Source organism: Enhydra lutris, unplaced genomic scaffold, assembly GCF_002288905.1.
Source record: "Enhydra lutris kenyoni isolate GAN:26980312 unplaced genomic scaffold, ASM228890v2 scaffoldscaffold16, whole genome shotgun sequence".
Classification (NCBI taxonomy): Eukaryota; Metazoa; Chordata; class Mammalia; order Carnivora; family Mustelidae; genus Enhydra; species Enhydra lutris.
This window is the reverse complement of record NW_019154100.1, coordinates 23,942,612-23,966,063: the sequence shown is the minus strand read 5'-3', so window position 1 is coordinate 23,966,063 and position 23,452 is coordinate 23,942,612. Positions and strand designations below refer to the sequence as shown.

Here is a 23,452-nt window from a genome sequence, read left to right as displayed (position 1 = left end):
TAGTAAAGCTAAGAATTAGAACAAATATTTAGGAAAGGGCTGGACGGCAGGATGGAAAGGGCCACTTTAAACTCTTGGTGTCACTATTACAGAGAATGCCTGAGGGCAAGTAGATGTGCTGTGGGTACACTTGAGGCTATGTACTGTATGTACTGTGCAAAGGTGAGAGCCTTGTATAGTTGTATACCTTTGGTGCTCAGTGCCCCACCTCTTTTTGGCTTATGCTAAACTTTTTGGCCAATTACATTAACATGGTAAAGAAAGACCGAGAGTTTCTTCCTTTGAGAGCCTGTCCTTCATGGTTTTAGACATGTGAGTCATAGATAGTGTGTGTTTGGGTATAATTACACTGATTATTTTTAAAATTATTACTATTTTAAAGAATTTCTGTGCCTGACTTGGGACTCGAACTCAGGACCTCGGGATCAAGAGTTGTGTGCTCCACCAACTGAGCCAACCAGGTGCCCCAATCAAACGGATTATAAGCATGATACTACATGTTAGATGGTCTTGACTGAGCCAGCCAGGCACCCATGATAGGCAGTTTTAACATGTCCCCTTCTAAATACGGCAGAAAGTGGAGCTGTTGCATTTTCTAGCATCTGGGTTCTTTAAGTTTATTTAGATTTTACCATCGCTGCTTGGAAATTTGTCACCTTTTTTTCCCCCCAGATTGTAATTGGAAGTAAGAATATTATTTGGAAATGTGAAATACAGTTACTGAAGTTCTAAAGAAAAAACACAGATTATCATAAAGCTTTTTTTTTTTAAGTTTTATTTATTTAAGTAATCTCTGCACCCAAAGTGGGGCTCAAAGAGTTGCATGCTCTTCCAACTGAGCTAGCCTGTGCCCCTCTCAAAGGAAGAAACTCTTGGTTCTTTACCATGTTAATGTAATTGGCCAAAAAGTTTAGCATAAGCCAAGGGAGATTGACAAGCAGACTCCGCACTGAGCACAGATCCTGATATAGGGCTTGATCCCATGACTCCAGGATCATGATCTGAGCTGAAATCAAGTGGACACTTAACTAACTGAGCCACCCAGGCACCCCTTTTGAGAGATTTTATACCTTTTTTGGCATGAAGTCTACAAAGTCTGTTAAATTTTATACTCACAGAACAAATCAATTCAGACTGGACTGGCCACATTTCCAGCCTCATGCAGCTAGTGGTAATTCCATTGGACAGAATTGTTTTAATTCAGACAGCTTTTAAAATCACTTTTTAAAAATGAGTCTTGCTGGAAAAAATGTATTGGTATTTATAAAATTAACTGGAAAAATGTGGGAATGAGTAATTTGCTTTTTGGTGGGGGGAATGATTAATTTTCAGTGTGACTCAAACATATTAGACATTTTGTATCTGAGTATTTCCTTGTGATCTCCTTAATTTTCAAGGAAGATATGTGTAATTAGGTATATTGTGTTAATGCTGTACTTTTGAGTTTTCCAGGCAGTGAGCTTTTTATTTAAATAGTAACTCCCTAATGTTCAACTGCATGTGTTTCTGTGGTTGGTTGAAATACTGGTGGTGACTTTTTTGTTTAAAGTCAAGTTTTAGATTCAGATTGAAGACTACAGAAATCTTTATTCAGGAATTTTTGTCCTATTAAGTCAACTATTTTAGAACACTGTTCTGGGGGCTCCATTGTTAAGCATCTGCCTTCAGCACAGGTCATGATCTCAGGGTCCTGGGATCGAGTTCTGCATCTAGCTCCTTGTTTGGCGGGAAGCCTGCTTCTCCCTCTCCCGCTTTCCCTGCTTGTGTTGTCTCTCTCTGTGTGTCTCTCTCTGTCCAGTAAATAAATAAAATCTTAAAAAACAACAACAACAAACAACAAACACTGTTCTGTTGTATTGCCTTGCACTTATCCTAAGGAAGTGTAAGGATTTTGACTATATTCCTTCATTGATGGGACATTGTCTCCTACAAGAGAGATAGGAGTGTGTCTAGCAAACATTAGTAATAGGAACAGCACACAGAAAAACATTTAGCCTTTCTTGGACTCTACCAGCCTATACCCTTGGCTTTGGTCAAGTTTTCATTCATACAGTTACGGCTGTGAGACTATTCTACATAGATGAAGATAAGGTGTGCAACTTTATTTTTATTATTATTTTTTAAAGATTTTATTTATTTATTTGACAGAGATCACAAGTAGGCAGAGAGGCAGGCAGAGAGAGAGGAGGAAGCAGGCTTCCTGCTGAGCAGAGAGCCCGACGCAGTGGGGCTCGATCCCAGGACCCTGGGATCATGACCTGAGCCGAAGGCAGAGGCTTTAACCCATTGAGCCACCCAGGCGCCCCAAGGTGTGCAACTTTAAAACATAAGTACACTTGTTTTATTTAAGGGGACTACAACACGGTGTGGTTCCCATGGGGATCTGGGAGTTAGGAAATGACAAAACACTTAAGATTTTCACTTGTCGGGACGCCTGGGTGGCTCAGTTGGTTAAGCAGCTGCCTTCGGCTCAGGTCATGATCCCGGCGTCCTGGGATCGAGTCCCGCATCTGGCTCCTTGCTCATCAGGGAGCCTGCTTCTCCCTCTGCCTGCCATTCTGTCTGCGTGTGCTTGCTCACTCTCCCTCTCTCTCTCTGACAAATAAATAAATAAAATCTTTAAAAAAAAAAAAAAAAAGATTTTCACTTGTGACTTTTATTCATTTATTCCTTATTTAATAACAATATAGCTTTAATTGCTCATTATGAGCCAGGCAATTTGCTAAGCACTTGTATATGCAATAGTGAATAAGATAGAAATAATTTAGCCCTCACGGGACTTGCCCTGTAAAATAGACATTAGTGGTCCCCAGACTTAAGTGTGTGTGAAACCACGTTTCTCCAGCCTACCTCAGAGATTCTGATTTAGGAGGTCTGCACTAGGACCCTGAAATTCTCATTTTATTTTATTTTATTTATTTTTAAAAAGAGTTTATATTTATTTGACAGAGATCACAAGTAGGCAGAGAGGCAGGCAGAGAGAGAGGGGGAAGCAGGCTCCCTGCTGAGCAGAGAGCCCGATGTGGGGCTCGAGCTCAGGACCCTGAGACTGTGACCTGAGCCTAAGCTCCATCTCAGGACTCTGAGACCATGACCTGAGCCTAAAGCAGAGGCTTAACTCACTGAGCCACCCAGGCGCCTGTTTTTTGTTTTTTTTTTTAAACAGTACTTGTGACCCCTCGTCAATCCAAAAAATGGGATTCAGTTTTTAGCAGTTGTTTTTAAAGATTTCATTAATTTTTAAAAAATTTTTTATTTATTTATTTTTTCATAATTTTTTTTAAAAGATATTTATTTATTTGACAGAGAGAGACACAGCAAGAGAGGGAACACAAGCAGTGGGAGTGGGAGAGGGAGAAGCAGGCTTCCTGCTGAGCAGAGGGCCCGATGCGGGGCTCCATCCCAGGATCCTGGGATCATGACCTGAACTGAAGGCAGGTGTTTAGTGACTCAGCCACCCAGGTGCCCCATTAAGATTTCATCAATTTATCTGACAGAGCAAATGAGAGAGCACAAGTAGGGGGAAGCAAAATAGGGAGATGCAGACTCCCTGCTAAGCAGAGAGCCCAGTGTAGGACTTGATCCCAGGACCCTGAGACCATGACCTGGGCCAAAGTCAGACTTTTTAAACTGAGTCACGCAGGCACCCCTTTAACAGATTCTTAGTTCTACTTGATTTACTCCTAAATTTCCATGTTGCTCCCTCCTTTCTGTTTTTACTGACACTTCTTTAAGACTACCCTAAAATGTCTGTTTCTTCTGCTAGACTGTAAAATCTTTGGCGGAGAGAGCACTGATGTTACAGAGTTAGTTAGAACTGTTGGAATTTAGAACTGGTTTCTCTTGCTTTATCTTAGGTTCTATACTACAGGTTGGAAATAAGGCTGATTTCCCCCTCAACAATAAGGAAGTTTTATTTTATTTGTAAAAAAAATCAAAAAAATTGAAAGCCACCCATGATTCTTCCAGCCGGAGTGTGTAATGGTCCCTTTTACTTGGGTCTCTGGGTGCTTCGTAGTTTTCTCTATTTACAAATTTAAGGCTAGGTCTTTGAGCATGCTACAGCTTTGTATGAGGAAACATAAGAGAATCCTTCACAGACCTGTATCTCTGGGGCATATAATACATTATATGTTAATAAAAACAATTAAAAAAAAAAGAATCCTTGAGTCAGAGGCTTTGATAAGAGACTGTCAAGTCAGTGATGAGGTAAGGTTAATGCCAGTTGCTACTTTTAATCAGCAATGTGTATTAAACTCTTTAAAAATTGAGGTAGACCTTTAAAAGGTCTACTTCTTTAAAAAAATACTTAATTCATAACTGTATAAAATCAAATGATATATATGTACATATATATAACACATTGAATACTATTATTAATATAAGTAATTAGCAATATTGAATTTGGCCAGGTTGAACAAATTCCTTTTAGGGTATAGGTTGAATTGGTTGGCCCAGCTGGAATGATAGTCTGTGGTTGGTACAGAGTGCCTCCCAGTGGTGGGTCAAAGAGGCCACACTGTACTGCTCTAAACCTACAGGCTTGGCTTCTTTTTGGAAAATGACTGGTCCAAATGTGGACCGTGTATCCCACTTCCTTGCCTAAAGAAACAAGGCAGAGAGAAACCTGTTACAAGTTACACTTGGTTTTCTCTTCCTGCCTTCTGCTGGTGTTAGCCTGTTAGATTGTGATGAGAGCCTCAGTCTTACTATGAAGTGAGAAATAAGTGATTTCCTTAATTTGTATAAGTGTTGGTAGAAAGACGGGAGTGCAACAGAGCCTTTTGGGGGAAGTAAGATGAACAAAATGTACATTCAGGATTTGTAGGTAATTTGGACAGAATATTGCAAGTTAATACATTTTTATTTCTTGCATTAGGACTTACTATGAAATGTCTGGCTTCCTAAATGCCTGGGTGCCTGTGTATGCAGTTGTCCTGCTATCTTGAGGCAGTTGAGTTAGCTATGTTTTTAGCATTGCTGTCTTCCTTTCTTGGTATAATATGTAACTTTGTCCATTTAATGTCAGTATTGAATCTTGATATGTAATGATCATTGTTTGGTTTAAAGCAGTGGGATAAAGTGAAAATTTTGCATAAGGTTAGCCTATATTTGACCTTGAGGGTGTAATAAAAATTACATCCTTTTAATCTTTCTGAAGTCATTTGATATGGTTACATTGTTGGTTGGATTATAAGTGTCAGGCGAACGTGATAACCACTACACTACGGAAACTGGTTGGATTATAAGTGAAATGAGTGATTGAATATAGTGTAGTTAAGAGAGTAGTCTCCGGCCAGAAAGTGTGGGGATTGGTACTGACCCTGCTACACTTGAGCAGTTAGTATTCGGACAGGTTATTAAACTTACGCTTTGTTTCCTAATCGATAAAGTGCTGACTGTGAAGATTGAGTGAAATAGACACTGTCTTAGGCAGTGTGGCTGCTATCGCAAAGTACCACAGACAGGGTGGTTTAAACAGCAGACATTTCTTAAGCACCTTTCTGGAGGCTGGGAAGTCCAAGATCAAAGTGCAGTCAGATGCTTCGGTTCTTGGTGTAAGAGCCCTTTTTTCGTGGCCTGTGGAGAGATGCCTTCTTGCCTTTGTGCCGTGGCTCACATGGCTTTACCTCAGCATGTACCAGTGAAAGAGCTGTGGTCTGTCTTCTCACAAAGATAGTGATCCTGGGGTGCCTGGCTGGCTTAGAAGAACATGTACCTCTTGATGGGGCTGTGAGTTGGAGCCCCATGTTCAGGGTAGAGATTGCTCTAAAAAAAGTCTTCAAGAAAAAAAAAAAAAGATAGTAATCCTCTGGGGACTCCATCCTCATGACATCATCTAACTAAGCCTGAGTACTTTCCCAAAGGCCCAGCTTTGTAATACCGTCGTGTTGGAGGTTAGGGCTGTAACGTAGGAATTTGGGGAGGCTGGGGGGACACAAGCATTCCATCCGTAACAGCATTTTCTTGTTTATATTCTTTGCTGCTATCAAACTTTACAGTGAAGTAAAGACGCAAATAAGAAAGACACTTGGCAACAACCTAGTAATCTGAAATTTGAATTGGAAATAATCTGCAAGAATACATGGTTTATTTCTCTTTGAAACAGAATGTCTGTTTTCCAGCTGTGGCCTAAGAGCAATGAGCAACTTAATGAGCACTCTAGTGACTAGATTGTGTCTCAGTGTATTATTTCTGACTAATAATAAGGACTAGCAGTTTATGTATAAAAAGCTGATTGTAGAGGGACTAGGAGATGTACCAGTTGAACCCGGATTATCATGTCATAACAGAAAGCAGAGGCGCAGTCAGAGATGACTGGAGTCTTGTCACAAGGTGCAGGAGTGAGTATGAAGAAGCTTGCACTGGCTAGCCAAAGATGGGGCAATTTGAGCATCAGGAGGAATTAATGCAGTGGATTGATACATTCCACATACCCAGGACTCTGTGAATTTATGATGATACAGAAAAGAAATAAACATTTGGTTATCTTAGGACAATGCCAGAGCACCAACTTATTATTCTGAAAAGTTTGAAATAGCCGTGTCTTTGAACTCCTGGGAGAGGAGGTGGAGATGAAGATTTGCATGAAACTGATTTATTTTGGACAGGATTCCAGGAAGCAAGAGTGAGGGAATGGGGAGAGTGTAATGGGGAGTTAAGAAAAACCAACGAGGGGCGCCTGGGTGGCTCAGTGGGTTAAAGCCTCTGCTTTCGGCTCAGGTCATGATCCCAGGGTCCTGGGATCGAGCCCCGCATCGGGCTCTCTGCTCAGCGGGGAGCCTGCTTCCTCCTCTCTCTCTGCCTGCCTCTCTGCCTACTTGTGATCTCTGTCTGTCAAATAAAAAAACAAAAAAAAAAAACCAACGAAAGGTGCTTTACTGAGATTGCCATAAGGAAGGTGGACCTTAGAGGAATGTATAGAATCCCTCCTAGCTGAAGATGGGCCTTTATCTGCTGCTTAGTTCCCTTCCCTTGTAAACTGGATTGTCTTGAGGGTTTCATCTCTCCGTTGCTTCCAGGTTCCTCCTGTACTCTTCTGAGGCTTTGGAGAAAGCTCTGAGGTAAAACAGAGATGTGTAAGATGTGTGCCTCGGGGTGGAGGGAGGCAGGGCAGCCTCATGGTACATGGGTCTGTCTACGCTGTGGATGCAATCAGAGGTGAGTGAGGGGATGTGATAAAGAGCGCAAAACCATCTGCAGAAGGGCAAGAATCGAGGATTTATCCTGTCTTCACTGTACTGACTCTGTTCGGAGTATCCAGGTATTCGACAGGGGAAAGTTGTTCTTCATGCAAGAACTCAAGCTGAATAAAAAAGTCACAGAAGACATAAATGAGAAAACCACTTTCAATCCTGAATGAAATAATGGATTTTGGCAGTGATCGTTGGTGATTACAACATCACAGGAGGATAGCTAGAGACAGACATCTCTTCCTAGAAGTACAAGTCACTTTCTCTTTTTCTTTCCTTTTTTTTTTTTTTACGCCCAACATGGGGCTTGAACTCAGGACCCCAAGTTCAAGAGTTGGATGTTCCTCCAACTGAGCCAGCCAGGTGCCCCCAGTATAAGACACCTCTTATGGTATATTATTGTCTCTCCCCAAACAAGCAGCAATAAAAAAACAAATGGAATCTTCAGATCTAATTACAGAGGGGATGGAGGAGAATATTAAATACCATCATAGGGCTATAATTAGCAAAATTCAGGCAGTGAGAAACTATAGGACAAATGACAGGTTTGCGCCACCCCCCCCCCCCCCCCCCGTAAGTTGCAAGGAAAAAAAAAAAGGAAACCATGTGGATTATGAGACTAGAATCATAATCAACCAAATGCAGTATATGGCTCTCTTGGGTTACTGATGGACTTTCCTACTGAGCAGGGAGCCCAGCATGGGACCTGATCCCAGGACGCTGATACCATGATCTGAAAGCAGCCGCTTAACTCAACCAACTGAGCCATCCAGAGTCCCTTTAAAATTCATTTCGAAAGGGCTACGAATATGGATGTACATTCCAGGAGGCAGGCATTTGGGGTGGGAGAGAAGCATGGGTAGCTTTGATTGTCTTGGTCTAATTATTTGGGTAGGTGGATTCATAGATGTGTAATATTTTTATATTACAAAAGATAAAACGTATATCAAATTCAATATAGTAAATCATTTATTGAAAATGACACAAAAAGGATACTATAGATAAAATCCACAATGAATAATGATGCAGGATTTGTGACCTTTCCACCAAATAAATGGCAAAAAGAGTGAAGACCTAAGAGAGATCAAGTCCACACATGTCTTTTTGGGGTGTTTTTTGGTTATTTTTTATTTTATTTTTCAAAAAGTTTATTGGACAGAGAGAGAGAACACAAGCAGGGGGAATGGGAGAGGGAGAAGCAGACCGCTCACTGAGCAGGGACCCTGATGTGTGGCTCGATCCTAGGACTTTGGGATCCTGACCTGAGCTGAAGGCAGATGCTTAACGACGGAGCCACCCAGGTGCTCCTTGTTTTGTTTTTAAATGTAAGCTCTGTGTCCAGGGTGGGGCCTGAACTCCCAAAGCCAAGATCACAAGAAGCAAGCTCTACTGACTGAGCCAGCCAGGCGCCCCTCCTTAGTATCTTGATAGGAATAAACCAACTGTACAAGGATATTTATTAAGAAGTTGGAAATAAAATAGATATCTGATACCAAGGAATTTCTGTAAATCACTCTGAAGAGCAGTGATGGTTTTATAGTTTCTTTTCCTGTTTAGAGAGAACACGTGCTGGTGCTGTTCTCAGTCTTATGAGCTGTAGAAAAATCATTGGAAATGCTAGTAGTTTCTGATTGGCAGATCTGTGAGTCTTGTGTTTTTTTCCCCCAAGTACAGATTGTAACAAATTTTAATGTAACTCTCAGTTGCGTGCTTCTTAGGTGCCAAGCACTGTTCAGGTTCTGAGCACAACAGAGAGTGAAGCGGCCTAATTAATTAGTTTCTGTGTTACGGCATCTAATCCTGATATTACTTAGGTGTACTTTAGGTGGAGTAGAACACGAGCTCACTTTGCTGAGAGTTAAACTGAATTTGAGTGATTACATAATCATACGTTAGAAATATGTTCGTATTGATTTTTTTGATTCTTAACTATTTAGAATCAAAGCTAAATATAACCTAATTTTAAAAGCTGGGATGGGAGATCAGTAAAGCAGGTAATAGTCTTTTTTTCTTTTTTTAAATATGAATGAACTTGATTTACTTGTATTATTTTTTAAATAGAATTTAAACTTGTTTTATTTATTTGTTTAATCTCTAGGGAGCCCTGGGTGGCTCAGTGGGTTAAGCCTCTGCTTTCAGCTTAGGTCATGATCTCAGGGTCCTGGCATCCTGCTTTCTGCTAGGCAGGGGGCCTGCCTCCCCCCACTTGTGATCTCTCTGTCAAATAAATAAAATCTTTTAAAAAAAATGATTAAAGTAATCTCTACACAATGTGGGGCTCAAACTCATGACCTTGGGATGCAGAGTCACACACTCTGTCACCTGAGCCAGCTAGGCACCCCTGGATTTACTTGTATTATTAGGGAAAATCTAAAAACATAATAACTGAGCAGGAAAAAAAAAAACCACCAAGGAAAATTTATATACAGTAAACTTATAAAAATATGGAATGCAGGGCGCCTGGGTCGCTCAGTCGATTGAGCATCCAGCTCTTGATTTCTGCTCAGGTCATGAATTCGGGGTGGTGGGGTTGAGCCCCACATCAGCCTTGCTGTCAGTGGGGAGTCTGCTGGAGGTGCTTGTGCGGCTCTCTCTCTCCCTCTGCCCCCCTTCCCACTCCTAGGCACACGTGAGCACACAAGCTCTCTCTCTCTCTCTCTCTCTCTCTCAAATTCTAAAAAATATGGAATGCTTCGTGAATTTTGTGTGTCATCCTTGCTCAGGAGCCAGGCTGATCTTTTCTGTATTGCTTCAATTTCAGTGGATGTACTGCGGAAGGGAGCACGAAGGTAATCTAGTGCTTTAGTTGTGCACGGCTAACGCGGTGAGTGCAGCAGGGGGATGGGTGTTCTCAAGGACTTGCCAGGTCAGAAGTTTGTGTTTATGTGCTGGATGGTCAGAATTCATGCCTTTGCTTGGTCTCTTTTAATGTTGAGCCTTTTGGCTTTTGGACTGTTGAGGAGGGAGCATGGGGTTAGGAGCAGGGGAGAAACTGCAGAGGTTAAGATAACTTCACTGTAAGTGGGAAAGAACAACTCTAGATGTGAAAACACTATATGAAAATAATCCCAGTGTTTGTCTAAAATGAAACTTGAGAGAATCAGATAATGGAAATTGGACAGCCATTTAAGGGAAATAATTATTTTGGAGTAACTTCCAATAAGTAAATGGCATTGGATGTACATTTTGAAGAATGTGTTGGGAGAACATGGGTAATGGATTACTTCCAATGTACAAAAGATGGTATTGTATTTAAAGAATTTCTTGGGAGCCCTGTGAAGTGGTATTTATTTTTGTGATATGAATAATCACCTGCTAGCTGACCTAAACTCTGTATATTCCCTTAAATGTGTACTTTTGGGGGAAAATTTCTATAATATATATATGCCCGGGAAAGAGTCAATGGGGATGAATACTTAGTTTCTTAATACTGTGCTGCTGATTCTTACTGACGGGTGTTTGAATAAAACTTAGTACTTGCAGGGATGCCTGAGTGGTTCAGTCAGTTAATGGTCTGCCTTCGTTCGGCTCAGGTCCTGGGATCTTGTCCTTGATCTCAGGTCCTGGGATTGAGCCCCGCATGGGCTTCCTGCTCATTGGGGAGCCTGCTTCTCCCTTTCCCTTTGCAGGGCGGGGGCCCCCCCTCCCCCCCCCCCCCCCTCCGCCCCACTTCTGCTCTCTTTCTTGCTCTGCTCTTTGGCTCTGCCTTCTGGACTTGTGCTCTTGCTCTCGCTCTGCTCTCTCGCTCTTGCTCTGCTCTCCCTCTTGATCTCTCAAATAAAATCTTAAAAAAAAAAAAAAAAAAGACTTAGTACTTGCATATGTGTACTTACATGTATGTAGTAAATCTTACTTCCTTGGTTACACAGGGTAAATATTACACAATGTTGAGCAACTTTTCTGCTAGCTAAAGCAATATATAGCAATTGTGTAACTTGTGTATTAGACCTCTTGGTGGGGGGGGGGAGAGAGAGAGAGAGAGAGAGAGAGAGAGAGAGAGTGTGTGTGTGTGTGTGTGTGTAAATTTGGGTGTGGAGCTCAACTCCTGGCCCAAATTCGTGACCCCAATATCAAGACCTGAGCTGATGTCTAGAGTCTGATGCCTGACTGAGCCACCCAGGTGCCCCAGTAGAGTATATTTTTAAAGGCTTTTTTGGGAAGTAGAAAACTTATCTAAAAACAGAGATAGTATGTGTCCTGCAGCTTTAGCATTTGTTAGCACATGAGTTATTTCAAACAGATTTCAGACTTAGCATTTATTTCATTGTAAATTCTGAGACTGAGATGGTGGCTGAAAATTTCTTTCTTAAATTGACATTCTTGCCATCTCTTTGTTGTATTGTCCCTGATGATTGTGCTTTGTTTTACTGTCCCATAAAAATAATATAGAACTGCTTTTTCCTTCCTCCTTAGTTTATGATTACAAACAGAATGTACCTGAGTTTGGTTAATCTACATGTTCTTTATAGTTCCCTAGGGGATAGGTGGTTTCTGACATGTATTTGTTCTCATGCTTTGAGGGGAATGCAAGGAAGAAAGGACTAGGTTATGAATGTGGTCTAAGTTGTGTTTTGTTGTGGTATTTCAAAATAAATGATTACTTGACCAGGGAAGGGAAACTTCTAATTTTAGAAGTTAAGTAATTTAATTATTTCACTTGATATGTTAAGCCCAATTGCTAATCATTTTTTTTTTCTTAAATGGATAGTTGACTAAAAATTCCTGGGATGAATTTGTGTGTGGCACCTATATTATAATTGCACATAATTAATATCTCTTCCTTCCTTTCTCCCTCTGGCAGTGTTGAAGGAAGGGGTAGAAGAGGAGAGTATATATGCATTATATTAAATATTATTGTGTATAATATTTAACCTAGGTATATATGTATATATACATACATATGTATATATATATAGGCATTTGAACTAAGGTTGGGGATTTTGGGGGGTATTGAGATATGAAAACTTAATTTTTTTCATAATGAAACTGCTACCTTTTATTTATTTTTCAGGATTTTATTTATTTATTTGAGACAGAGAGAGCTCATAAGCAAGGGGAGAGGAAGAGGGAGAAACAGACTCCTCACTGAGCCAGGAGCCCGATGTGGGGCCCAATCCTAGGACTCTGAGATCATGACCTGAGCCAAAGGCAGATGCTCAACCATCTGAGCCACCCAGGCGCCCCTGAAAACTAAATGTTAATAATTACACATACAATGAGTTAGGCAATATCCAATTTACACACATAGATATAATAGCTAAGAGTTGAATGTATAACACAAAGATTCGTACAAGTAAGATGCTGAGATGTTTAGAATTATATTAGGTGTCAATAAAACCAATTAAGCCATCATAGTGATGAAATGTTTTATATATACAAGTCAATATAAAAAATGCTAAATAACTCAAATAGCAAGTTTGAGTAGGTAAGGAGACAAATTGACAGCGTTTTTGACCAGTAAAGAGAGGATGCACATTTCCAAATGCCAATTTCTTTTTTCTTTTTTTCTTTTTTAAAAGATTTTATTTATTTATTTGACAGAGAGAGATCACAAGTAGGCAGAGAGGCAGGCAGAGTGAGAGGGGGGATGCAGGCTTGCCGCTGAGCAGAGAGCCCAATGTGGGGCTCGATCCCAGGACCCTGGGATCATGGCCCGAGCCGAAGGCAGAGGCCTTAATCCACTGAGCCACCCAGGCGCCCCCCAAATGCCAATTTCAATTGGAAAAGTTTTAGGCTTAACAAAAATTCCATGAACTTAATGAAAGCAGAAACCTTAGATAACATTTTTGAGCATTATATAATGACTGTAGAAACTATCAGTTTAGGTGTACTCAATAAGTAATACTGAGCTAAATACATTCATTAAAGATCTTTCATATAACTACTAATTAGAAAATTCAAACTATTTGTTTTAAATTTTTGTCTTAATTTGAGTTAGTTAAGTTACAGTGTTAGTAAGGTTAGTCAGGGATTTTTAATGTTTTCTGTACTTGGTAGCCTGAAACTTACAGACCTCATAGGATGTTTTTCAATGCATAAAGTACATAGGATTATGAAGGAAATCACTTATTTTGAAGTACAGTTAACAAAATGTTAAAACTTGTAGTAAATATGTACTGCTTTACATAATAAGTTCTGGCAACACATCTGAACTTCACAGCGTTCGGTGTAGATGATAAAAATCTGCAGCAAGTTAATGTGATATGAAAATATCTGATGTATATTAATGTCAAAATTACAAGTAGTGTGATTCTACTGTAGTTTAATGCAACATTCACAATTAAAGGAGGTACTAAATTTCAGTTAGGGGGTGCCTGGGTGGCTCAGTTGTTGGGTTTCTGCCTTGGGTTCAGGTCATGGTCCCAGGGTCCTGGGATCGAACCCCGCATGGGGCTCCCCACTCAGTGGGAAGCCAGCTTCTCTCTCTCTCTCTCTCTCTCTCTCTCCCCGTGCTTGTGTTCCCTCTCTGGCTGTCTCTGTCAAATAAATAAATAAAATCTTGGAAAAAAAATTTTCAGTTAGGGGATAGTGGAAAATAAATAGGTGATCTTTATCTCCCCATCTATATCCCTGTATCTATCTATGGACCCCTTGGCTGTGATCTCAGATTAAGAACAACTATTGTATGGATTTGTTTGTGTCCTGGTATGCTTAATTTGAGGCTTGAGGGTTTGAATTTAGAATATAGTCACCAGGTGAAGTGTTTCTCAAATATTATAATTTTAAAAAGTCAATTTTAGGGATACTGGCTGGCTCGGTAGAGCATGCAGCTCTTGATCTTGGGGTTTTAAGTTTGAGCCTCACATTGGTTGTGGAGATTACTTAAAAAAAAAAACCTTAAAAACTAATTTTAGTGGCTTTTAATGATTTTTTTAAAAAAGATTTTATTTATTTATTTATTTGAGTGAGTGAGAGAGGGAGAGCACAAGCAGGGGGAGAGGCAGAGTGAGAAGCAGGCTCCCTGCTGAGCAAGGAGACTGATGTGGGACTTGAGCCCAGGACCCTGGGATCATGACCTGAGCCAAAGGCAGATGTTTAACTCACTGAGCCACCCAGGTGTCTCTTAGTAGCTTTTAAAATAAACTGTAATAATCCAATGATGCTGGATCTCCAAATAGTCTTAATGTGATCCTGTGATCAGCTTGGTCTCCTTTTTCCTCCTTGGGCTGCATTTTCTTATTATACATTGGTTTGTATGTAGTTAGTAAAAAGTTTATATGTTAAATAACTTCAAAAAAAATCTATGTTGGCTATTAATGTCTTTTGCTTTCATATTTTTTTTCTTTTATAAAACATTTTAATTCTTCTGCAGGATCCGGAAACTTCAGATACGGAATATCCCACCTCACTTACAGTGGGAGGTAAGAATTTACATATTTAAAGTTAAGATTTCTGTATTTAAGCTTACTGTTGTTAGTTTTTCCAAGCATTTCTCTCCTTCCCCCAACTCTGGGTTGTGCTGGAACACAAAATTCTTATGTATTGTCTGTTTTGCTATGGTCTTTTTTTGCAGGGGCATATAGTATCTTTGTTAAAAAATCTGCTCTTTGATGTACTTTGGGTAATTTTCCTCATTTGGTTCCATCCTAACAGAATCTTGTTTGAGATTTTTCTGATAAGTTCACCAGTTATATTTAAATATGAAGTTTCCTCCTTAGCAGAATTTTGAAAGACACATACCTGCTACTTATGCTTTATTTTACAATGTGAACTCTGCTTTCTTTTGCTCAGATGGTGGCACTGTAGCGACTGTGTATAAACAAACCATTTAGCACAATTGAATAGCCATTGTCAGTAACTTCCAAAGCATAATAATGATGTCGTGGTGAGAATTTGAGACACCAGTGGTCGAGAGATTTAAAAAAAAAAAAAAAAAAAAAAAAAAAGGTGGAATCTTCCTGATGATGGAACCTGAAAATTCTTAAAACCTACCTTGGAGAGGTGGTACAGGGAAAACTGCTCAGCTTTTATATATTTTCTAATATAAAAATCAAGAGTAGCTAGCTTGGTGTGTTTCACATTAGTCTTCCGAAATGACATTTGATGAGACGGTTACTAAGCCCAAAACCTTCACCAAAATGCAAAGTATGGTTGAAGGTTTCTTTGGTGGTAAATTAACGTAGGTTGGTCTGAGGTGTGATTCTCCCAAGGTCCCAGTTGGTAACAAATCATTTATGCTCATAATATTCTAGAGAGCATTTATTTTCAGAACAATGTAAGAGTTTAATCTTTGCTGAAGGAGTTGTTTCTTTGGTTTATGCTAAATATTTTCCAAGTTATATAGGATGTTTAAAAAGTATATTTTTGTAGATGAAAGACAGTGACTTTTAAGATTAAACGTAAGGCATTTTCCTGTTTCAGTTTAGGAAATTCACCAGCTTGGAGGATGGGTGCTGAAATCAAGTTCTGTGCTAGTCAAGGTTATTGATTTGGTTCCCCTATTGTATTTTTATTTATTGATTTATTTCTTTGATCCCTCTATTTTAACATGGGCCATGTTAAACATGATTTTTGTTTGAGAATTAAATCTTGTATAATGTAGCTTTCAGTAAAATAGTCAAATGGTAGCGGCCAGTTTTCAGTAAGTGAATTACAGGAGTGCTAGCATTGATACGCTGATGCTGCAGGAAGGGGCAGTTCTCTAGTAATTCATTCATAGCATCTCTTCAAATTTGGATTGCACTAGCTTCTGAAGCATTTACTTTATTGTCTTTCAGTGGCTTCGCAAGCTTTTAATTTACTTTATTCTTTCTCATTCTGGATAAAATTTAATTCATGAGAATAAATATTTGCTGTGCCCAACTTTTTCTTAACTTTCGTATTTCATTTTACCCTCCTTCCAAATCCTTTGAAGTAAAGTGGAGTTGGGCACGTTATCTCTGTGATATGTGCAGGACTCAAAAAAAATAAGAACTAATACTGAACTGTAAGATGCTTAAGATTGGACTCTGAAACTCTTGACCTTTGATCTTAAATTTATTTTTTTTTAGTCTTTTTTTTTTTTTAAGATTTTATTTAGTTATTTGACAGAGATCACAAGTAGGCAGAGAGGCAGGCAGAGAGAGGGAGAAGCTGACTCCCTGCTGAGCAGAGAGCCCGATGCGGGGCTCGATCCTAGGACCCTGGGACCATGACCTGAGCCGAAGGCAACGGTTTTAACCCACTGAGCCACCCAGGCGCCCCTTAAATTTCTTTAAATGTTTGAAATACTGAATAAAAAATTACTGAGGGCTTGTCAGGAGTAGAATGAGCTATTGGGATGTTTTCTTTTACTTGAAGACTTAAATGAACTCAACTCATTTGAGATGAGTCACTTTGTATAACGTTTTATTTGTACACACTGAGTATGTTGGCAGTGTTGTGCCAAAGCCTTATAGACAGTGATGATTTTGGATTTAAAGGTCCAGATTCCCTGTGAAATGGAGGGATTAAACTTTGAATCCACTTGTTAATCTTAGATTCACTGACAGTGGAGTGGCCAAGCATTTGTGCCTCCTGTTTGGATGCAGTAAGGAAATACACAGAAACACGGATGAAATATTCTTACCTTAAAATAAAATAAAAAAAACAACAGAGATTTGGCTGCTTTCAATTTCAGTCTAACTTTGAATCACCAAAAGTATAGACAGTGGAGGTACAACTTTAAACGATGCCATGAAGAAACAGCTAGTCAAATCCAGAATATGAGACATTCTCCAGGACATGTGATACTGTTTTAGTCAAACAAGGGCATGTTAAAAGGGAAAATAACTGTCAGGAACTAAGACCTAAAAGGTAACAAACAAGCATATACTTACAGTAAGTTATTTGTGAATCACGTCAATAATCCTTCAAAGCAGCATGAAGTATTTAGAAAAGCCTTAGTTTTTTGCAGGTGGCTTTTGGGGTTGGACCTGGAATTGTTTCCCAGCTCCACTGCTTTTTAGTTGTGTGGTCTCTGAGCAGGTTTTAAAACTTTTCTGAGCCTCATTGTCTTCATTTCTAACATGCAGATTATGATCACAGCCACCTCATTGGGTTTCTGTGAACAGTAATATGATGATGTGTGCTAAAGCCTGTGAAAATGCCTGGTACATGTAAGGTCACACGACATTTTAGCTGGGACATGAGCAACAACTTCACCTCCTCTTTTTTTTTTTTTTTTTTTTTTTAATAATTTTTTTTAAGTCAAAATGTTTTTTGGGACACCTGGGTGGCTCAGTCAGTTAAGCCACTGCCTTCGGCTCAAGTCACGATCCCAGGGTCCTGGGATCGAGTCCCACATCGGGCTCCTTGCTTGGTGGGGAGCCTGCTTCTCTCTCCACCTCTGCCTGCTTGTGTGCTCTCTCTCTCTCTCTCTCTCTCTCTCTCTCTCTCTCTCTCTCTGACAAATAAATAAAGAAATAAAATTTAAAGGATTTTATTTGACAAAGAGAAAGAGATAGCACAAGCAGGGGGAGAGGGAGAAACAGGCTCGCCACTGAGCAGGAAACCTGATGTGGGCCTCAATCCCAGAACGATGGGATTGTGACATGAGCTGAAGGCAGTTGCTTAACCGACTGAGCCACCCAGGCGCCCTCAAATTCATGTCCTCTTAACCCTATGTTCTGGGGCTTTTCTTAGTCAGGTCTCTCCTGGAGCTCAGAAAACACTAGGTTTTTCACCAGGGGAAATTGAGTGTAAAGGATTACCTAGGTGCTAGGGCACTGAAAGGGCAAAAAGGGAATCCATAGGTGGTGACTGCAGGGAGTGTGGCTACCACTCTGAAGGCTAAGGGGTCAAATGGAAAGGCTGAGATTCCGATCTTCGAAACTTGGAGGGAGAGTCCTGAGTAGTTGAGACTCTGAGCAAGGGTTATGGCTGGTGCCTTCGATGGTGGAGAAGGGAGGTGATGAAGCTGGTTCTAGGAGTGCCCATGGCAGCTGGAGACTGAAATGCCCTGCTGATAGGAACAGCTGATAAATGGGAAAGAGCCTGTCCTGTCTTCTCATTCCTGTCTTCCAGTCTCTGAAAGTAACAGGGAACTGTGGGTAAAGGAGTGATAGAGGGTGTAGAGTCCTAGCATTGAAAAAATTGAAAGGTAGATCTGGAACCAAGAGCTTAATATTCACTCACAGTCGTTTGTTTGTTTTTGGGGTGTGTATGTGTGTGTGTGTTTTAATTCATTTGAGAGAGAGGAAGAGAGCGAGCATGAGCTTGGTTGGGGGGGGGGCAAGGTCATGACCTGAGCTGAAGGCAGACTCTTAACTGACTGAGCCACCCAGGTACCCTTCAGTGAGAGTTATAACCCAGAAGTGAAAATTCCTCCCCTGTTCTGACAGTCAAGCCATTTTCTGTGAGGTCACTGAAGGGGTGATAGAATCTGGGACCAGGACGGAAACATGGAATGTGATGCTCTGTGGCATTTTATCAGATTTGTATCTGGATTGTTAATTATTCATTCCACTATGACATTTTAATTTTTTCCTTGTATTCATGTATTGTTTATATTTTCTTTATGCCACCCTATATTGAACGATCAGAAGGGGATTCTGTTCTGGTTCTCTGTAGTGTATCTTCCGCGCTGCTTGTGCCAAGCAGGGATTGAAACGGTTTCTAATCATGTCATTTTGGACGGTGATAAAGCATGTAGGGGCACTGGATTGGCCAACTGTTTCACTGAGGTGTTTGTTTTTGGCCAATAAAAATATGAGGACACTAACTTTTTGAAGGACCTGCTGCTGGAGAATCAGGTAGTTTTTTTCTCCAAGTATGTGGAAGGTAGAAGGGAAGTAGGAGAAATTGTTGCTTTTTTACCTCCCACTCCCTTGCCTGAGATACTTGAAGAGCAGATTTTTGGTGTGACCAGAAAGGTAGAATGGCCACATTTGTACTCCTGATGTCTAGCAGACCTGGGTCCTCAGATGCCCTGAAGGAGGTGAACATGGGTGCTAAGGATTTGCAGAGGCACCTTCTTAGACAAACAACACAGGGGTGAGGGAGTGACAGAGTCCCAGCAGTATACTTCACTTTCAGCACCTTTAAGAACATGGTTTCTTCTTACTTAGTATCTCAGATGGACCCCATTCCCTAAATTTAAGGAATGTCTTTCTGCATTTAACAAATAAGTTGCCAACGCCTTAGGAAAGGACTTGTCAAAGATAGTTTTTCCTAATCTCATTGTCTACTACTCTCCAGTCTAAATAATCAGAATTCCTAAAAAGTATTTACAGACACCAAAAGGAGTACCTTCTCTGAAAGAAATGGAAGACTCATTAGTTATGTAAATGAAGTGTTGCAAAGGACATGTCAGGTTCTCCTTTTGGGGTTGGGCAATAAAAGTAGAGTGATGTTTCCCCAGAGTTCACTGTCTGGGAGAATAATCTGAGCTAGTTATCTTCATCTGAGGGGTTGTACATGATGAGGCCCTGACATTGCCCAAGACTGAAGCCACCCTTCCTTCCTTCCATCCATCATTCCAGATTTTATTTATTTGAGAGTGAGAGAGCGTGAGAAAGAGCATGAGCTGGGGGGAGGGACAGAGGGAGAGCAAAAGCAGATTTTCTGCTGAGCACGCGGCCTGTCCCGGAGTTCTATCTCAGCACTCTGAGATCATGACCTGAGCCGAAAACAGATGCTTAACCATCTGAGCCACTCAGGTGCCCCACTACTATGTTTTCTAAGGCAAAGATTTGAATATGCTTAGGAGGATCGCATACTTAGATATCATAGTCTCGGTGGAAAGTCCAGAATATATGTTGGCTTTACCTCAAGGACTGAATATCCAGTTTTTCCTGGACTTAACTGAGCTAGGAAGACAGGTATCTGGGAAGAAACTCTGAAGAGATTTCCACAGTGTAAGATCTGTTTCTGCCATGTGTGTAGTCTGGTGTGATGGAGTAGAGGAAGCAGAAGTGCTGTCATGGGCTAAATATAAGGGAGGGGTAAAAGGAGGGGTTTTTTTTTTGTTTGTTTTTTGTTTTTTTAAGATTTTATTTGTTTATTTGACACCGAGAGAGAGATCACAAGTAGGCAGAGAGGCAGGCAGAGAGAGAGGGGGGGAAGCAGGTTCCCTGCTGAGCCAAGAGCCCTATGCGGGGCTTGATCCCAGGACTCTGAGATCATGACCTGAGTGGAAGGCAGAGGCTTAACGCACTGAGCCACTCAGGAGTTTCTTTATAACTAAAGCATTCTCCATTTGTATCCAGCCTTCTGACATATATGAGTTGGTCTCTGGTTCTTGACAGGGAAAGCAAGTTACCAGTGTACTAAAAATGAAAAACCAAAGCTACAGGTTGGAAATCGCAACATAAAATAATGTTTGGTTTTCTTCTCAGAGTGAGTTACCTTAATGATTTTCTTTTTCTTTTAAAGATTTATCTTTAGGAGCACCTGGGTGGCTCAGTCGGTTAGGTGTCTCCTTTTGGCTCAAGTCATGATCCCAGGGTCCTGGGATTGAGCCCCGTGTCAGCCTCCCTGCTCAGTGGGAAGCCTGCTTCTCCCTCTGCCTGCTGCTCTGCCTGCTTGTTCGTGCTCTCTCTCTTTCTCTCTCTCTCTCTCAAATAAATAAAATCTTTTGAAAAAATAAAAGAATTTGGGGTGCCTGGGTGGCTCAGTGGGTTAAAACCTCTGCTTTCAGCTCGGGTCATGATCCCAGGGTCCTGGGATCGAGACCTGCATCAGGCTCTCTCTGCTCAGCCTCTCTCTCTCTGCTTGCCTCTCTGCCTACTTGTGATCTCTGTCGAATGAATGAATGAATGAATGAATAATTAAAATCTTTAAAAAAAAGAATTAAAAATTTATCCATTTTTAGAGAGAGAATAAGAGTGCAAGTAATCGCATGAGTTGGGGGAGGGGCAGAGGGCGAGACTCTTCAAGCAGACTCTTTGCTGAGCTTGAAGCCTGACCTGTAGCTCTGTCCCGTACCCTGTGAGATCACAGCCTGACCCAAAACCAGGAGTCAGACACTCAACAGACTGAGCCACCCAGGCGCCCCTTAATTATTTCTTCTAACAGTCTTTTGGTGTTTTTGGTGCTTCCGTATGTGTTTGAAGCAATTTTTGGAAGTATGTCTTGTAGAAAGTTTTAGGAGACTCTTCTTTAGAAAGAAACAGGGAAGTAAGCAAGAGAGTAGTGATTACCTAGTCTGGAAGGAGGAGAACAAAACTATAGCATAGTCACCTAAAGTAGTTCATGGAGAGCCTTCCTAGTAAGCCTTGCATGAATGTGTGCTGAGAATTACAAGGCTGTGTTGGAGACTGGGAGAAGTGGCATGACTTCCCAGTAGAAAGATAGGCCAGGGCAATGGGGTCAGTTAGGTGAAGTCCCTGGTGGATGTGCAAAGTGGCAGAAACTCCTTTATCTGTCCAAGTGCTGATTACTGTTTGGTGCTCTGGTCAGATGCTATCTGGCCCATAGTGAATACACGAATTAATGATGAACAGAAGTTGGGCGCGACCAAACCATTTAAGTACAATTGACAATGAAAAGCTAACAAGATGAGTTACTTAATCAAACAGAAGAAGACCTCTTTAGACACAGTGGGGTTGACATTAACTGTGAACTGAATGAGAAGTCGTAGGAGGCATTGATGTTGAGTATTAAAAATAACCCATTTAAAGGTTGGCTTTTGGAGGAGGTATCTTAGAGTTGTAAATAAAGTAGTAGCAGATAAACAGTGTTCTTGGTAGGTGATTTTCTGACTTTTCTCTTCAAGGGACATGGTATGGCAGAAGCCTGGTAGGTGAATATAAATGCAGAGCTGTTCAAAGTTGACATAGGACCTTGTCTGCTGGTGCCCTCTTTGGCCCCTGGGGAAGTTTTGTGGGAGTCTTTGAAAATCACTATGACATCAGTTGTTAGAGCTACTTGATCTCTGCCAGATCTGTCTGAAGGACCATAACAGGCAAGTTGAGGAGACCATTGACACAGATAGGTGATCTTTCTTCACCATGACCTGACTCTGAGCACTGGCCCGTAAATTGCTGACACTTACTGAGCAGTTATGTGGTAGGCGCTGAATGAACCCATTTTATCTTCACAACAGTCCCATGTCCCCACTTTACAGATGAGGCAGCTGAGTTACAGAGAGGTGAAGTAACTTGCCCAGAGTCACACAACTGGAAAGTGGTAGTTTCTGCCCTTAATCAGGTTACTCAAACAAAACTTCCCCCAAAGGTACGTTTCTCTTTCTTAAAATTGTCATTTATTTGCTTTCAACATACCCCTAAAATTTTGACAGTGAACGCAGTAGAGAAAGGATTCTACCCAGCTTTGGAGGAAATATGTGGTTATGAGTGATGAATGGGTTTCAACGGATTATTTGGGTAAGTCAAGTCACTGGTAAACCCTTCCTTTTAGAGAACTGGACAGTGGTGTTCTTTATGCATCATTGCTCTGGGATGGGTCGCACGTGGTCTCATTAGAAATGGTTTGGTGAAAGATATGCAGGGGAATGAATACCAGAGTTATTCTATGACCTGTATGGAAACAGTATATGTGAAGTATTTTTGGTCCCAAGCTGCTACCTCCATGTGTTTAAAATGCCCTTGCATGGTGCCTGGGTGGCTCAGTGGGTTAAAGCCTCTGCCTTTGGTGCAGGTAGTGATCCAGGGTCCTGGGATCAAGCCCCACGTCGGGCTTTCTGCTCAGCGGGGAGCCTGCTTCTCCCCCTCTCTCTGCCTGCCTCTCTGCCTACTTGTGTTCTCTGCCTGTCAAATAAATAAATAAATAAATAAATAAATAAATAAAATCTTTTTTTAAAAAAATAAAATGCCCTTGCACCATAATCCTGGACTTACGTTCTGTGTTTTTGTCATTCTTCTGAGATGGTTATCTCCAAGGTCTCCAGGCCCTTCATTTAAACCTTTTATTACAAAAAATATCAAACATAGAAATAGGTTAATACAATGTTAATATAATATCCACTTTCAACTGTTATAAATACATGGTGAGCCAGTCTTATTTTGTTTATAGGTCAACCCTCTTACCCTTTTCCACATTATTTTGAAGCAGATCCTAGACATCTGTTCATTTCGTTTAGTAAATAACTACAATATGTATCTCTAAAAGATGATGTCTCTGAATTACTTTGCTAGGGCTGCTGTAACAAAATACTGCAAGGTGGGTGGCTTAAACAACAGGAACTTTTTCATCTCCTAGCTTTGGAGGCTAGTAGTGTGATAACAAGCTGTCACTGCATTTGTATTCTCCTGAAGGCTATGAGGGAAGCATCTGTTCAAGACTTCTCTCTTCTGGTAGTTCGCTGGCTTGTGGCAGTGAAACTCCAGTCTTTGTTTGCT

The 23,452-nt window shown here is 40.7% G+C and overlaps 1 protein-coding gene across 2 annotated transcripts in view; it reads left to right on the top strand.

Annotated features, from left to right (window-relative positions):
- LOC111147248 (insulin like growth factor 2 mRNA binding protein 3) overlaps positions 1-23,452 on the top strand; it is a 142,902-nt gene that overhangs the window by 27,137 nt on the left and 92,313 nt on the right. For both annotated transcript variants that reach the window (XM_022503171.1, XM_022503170.1), the window contains exon 3: positions 14,506-14,554. In XM_022503171.1, coding sequence (XP_022358879.1) covers positions 14,506-14,554 — 49 coding nt within the window. The remainder of the gene's footprint in view (positions 1-14,505; positions 14,555-23,452) is intronic.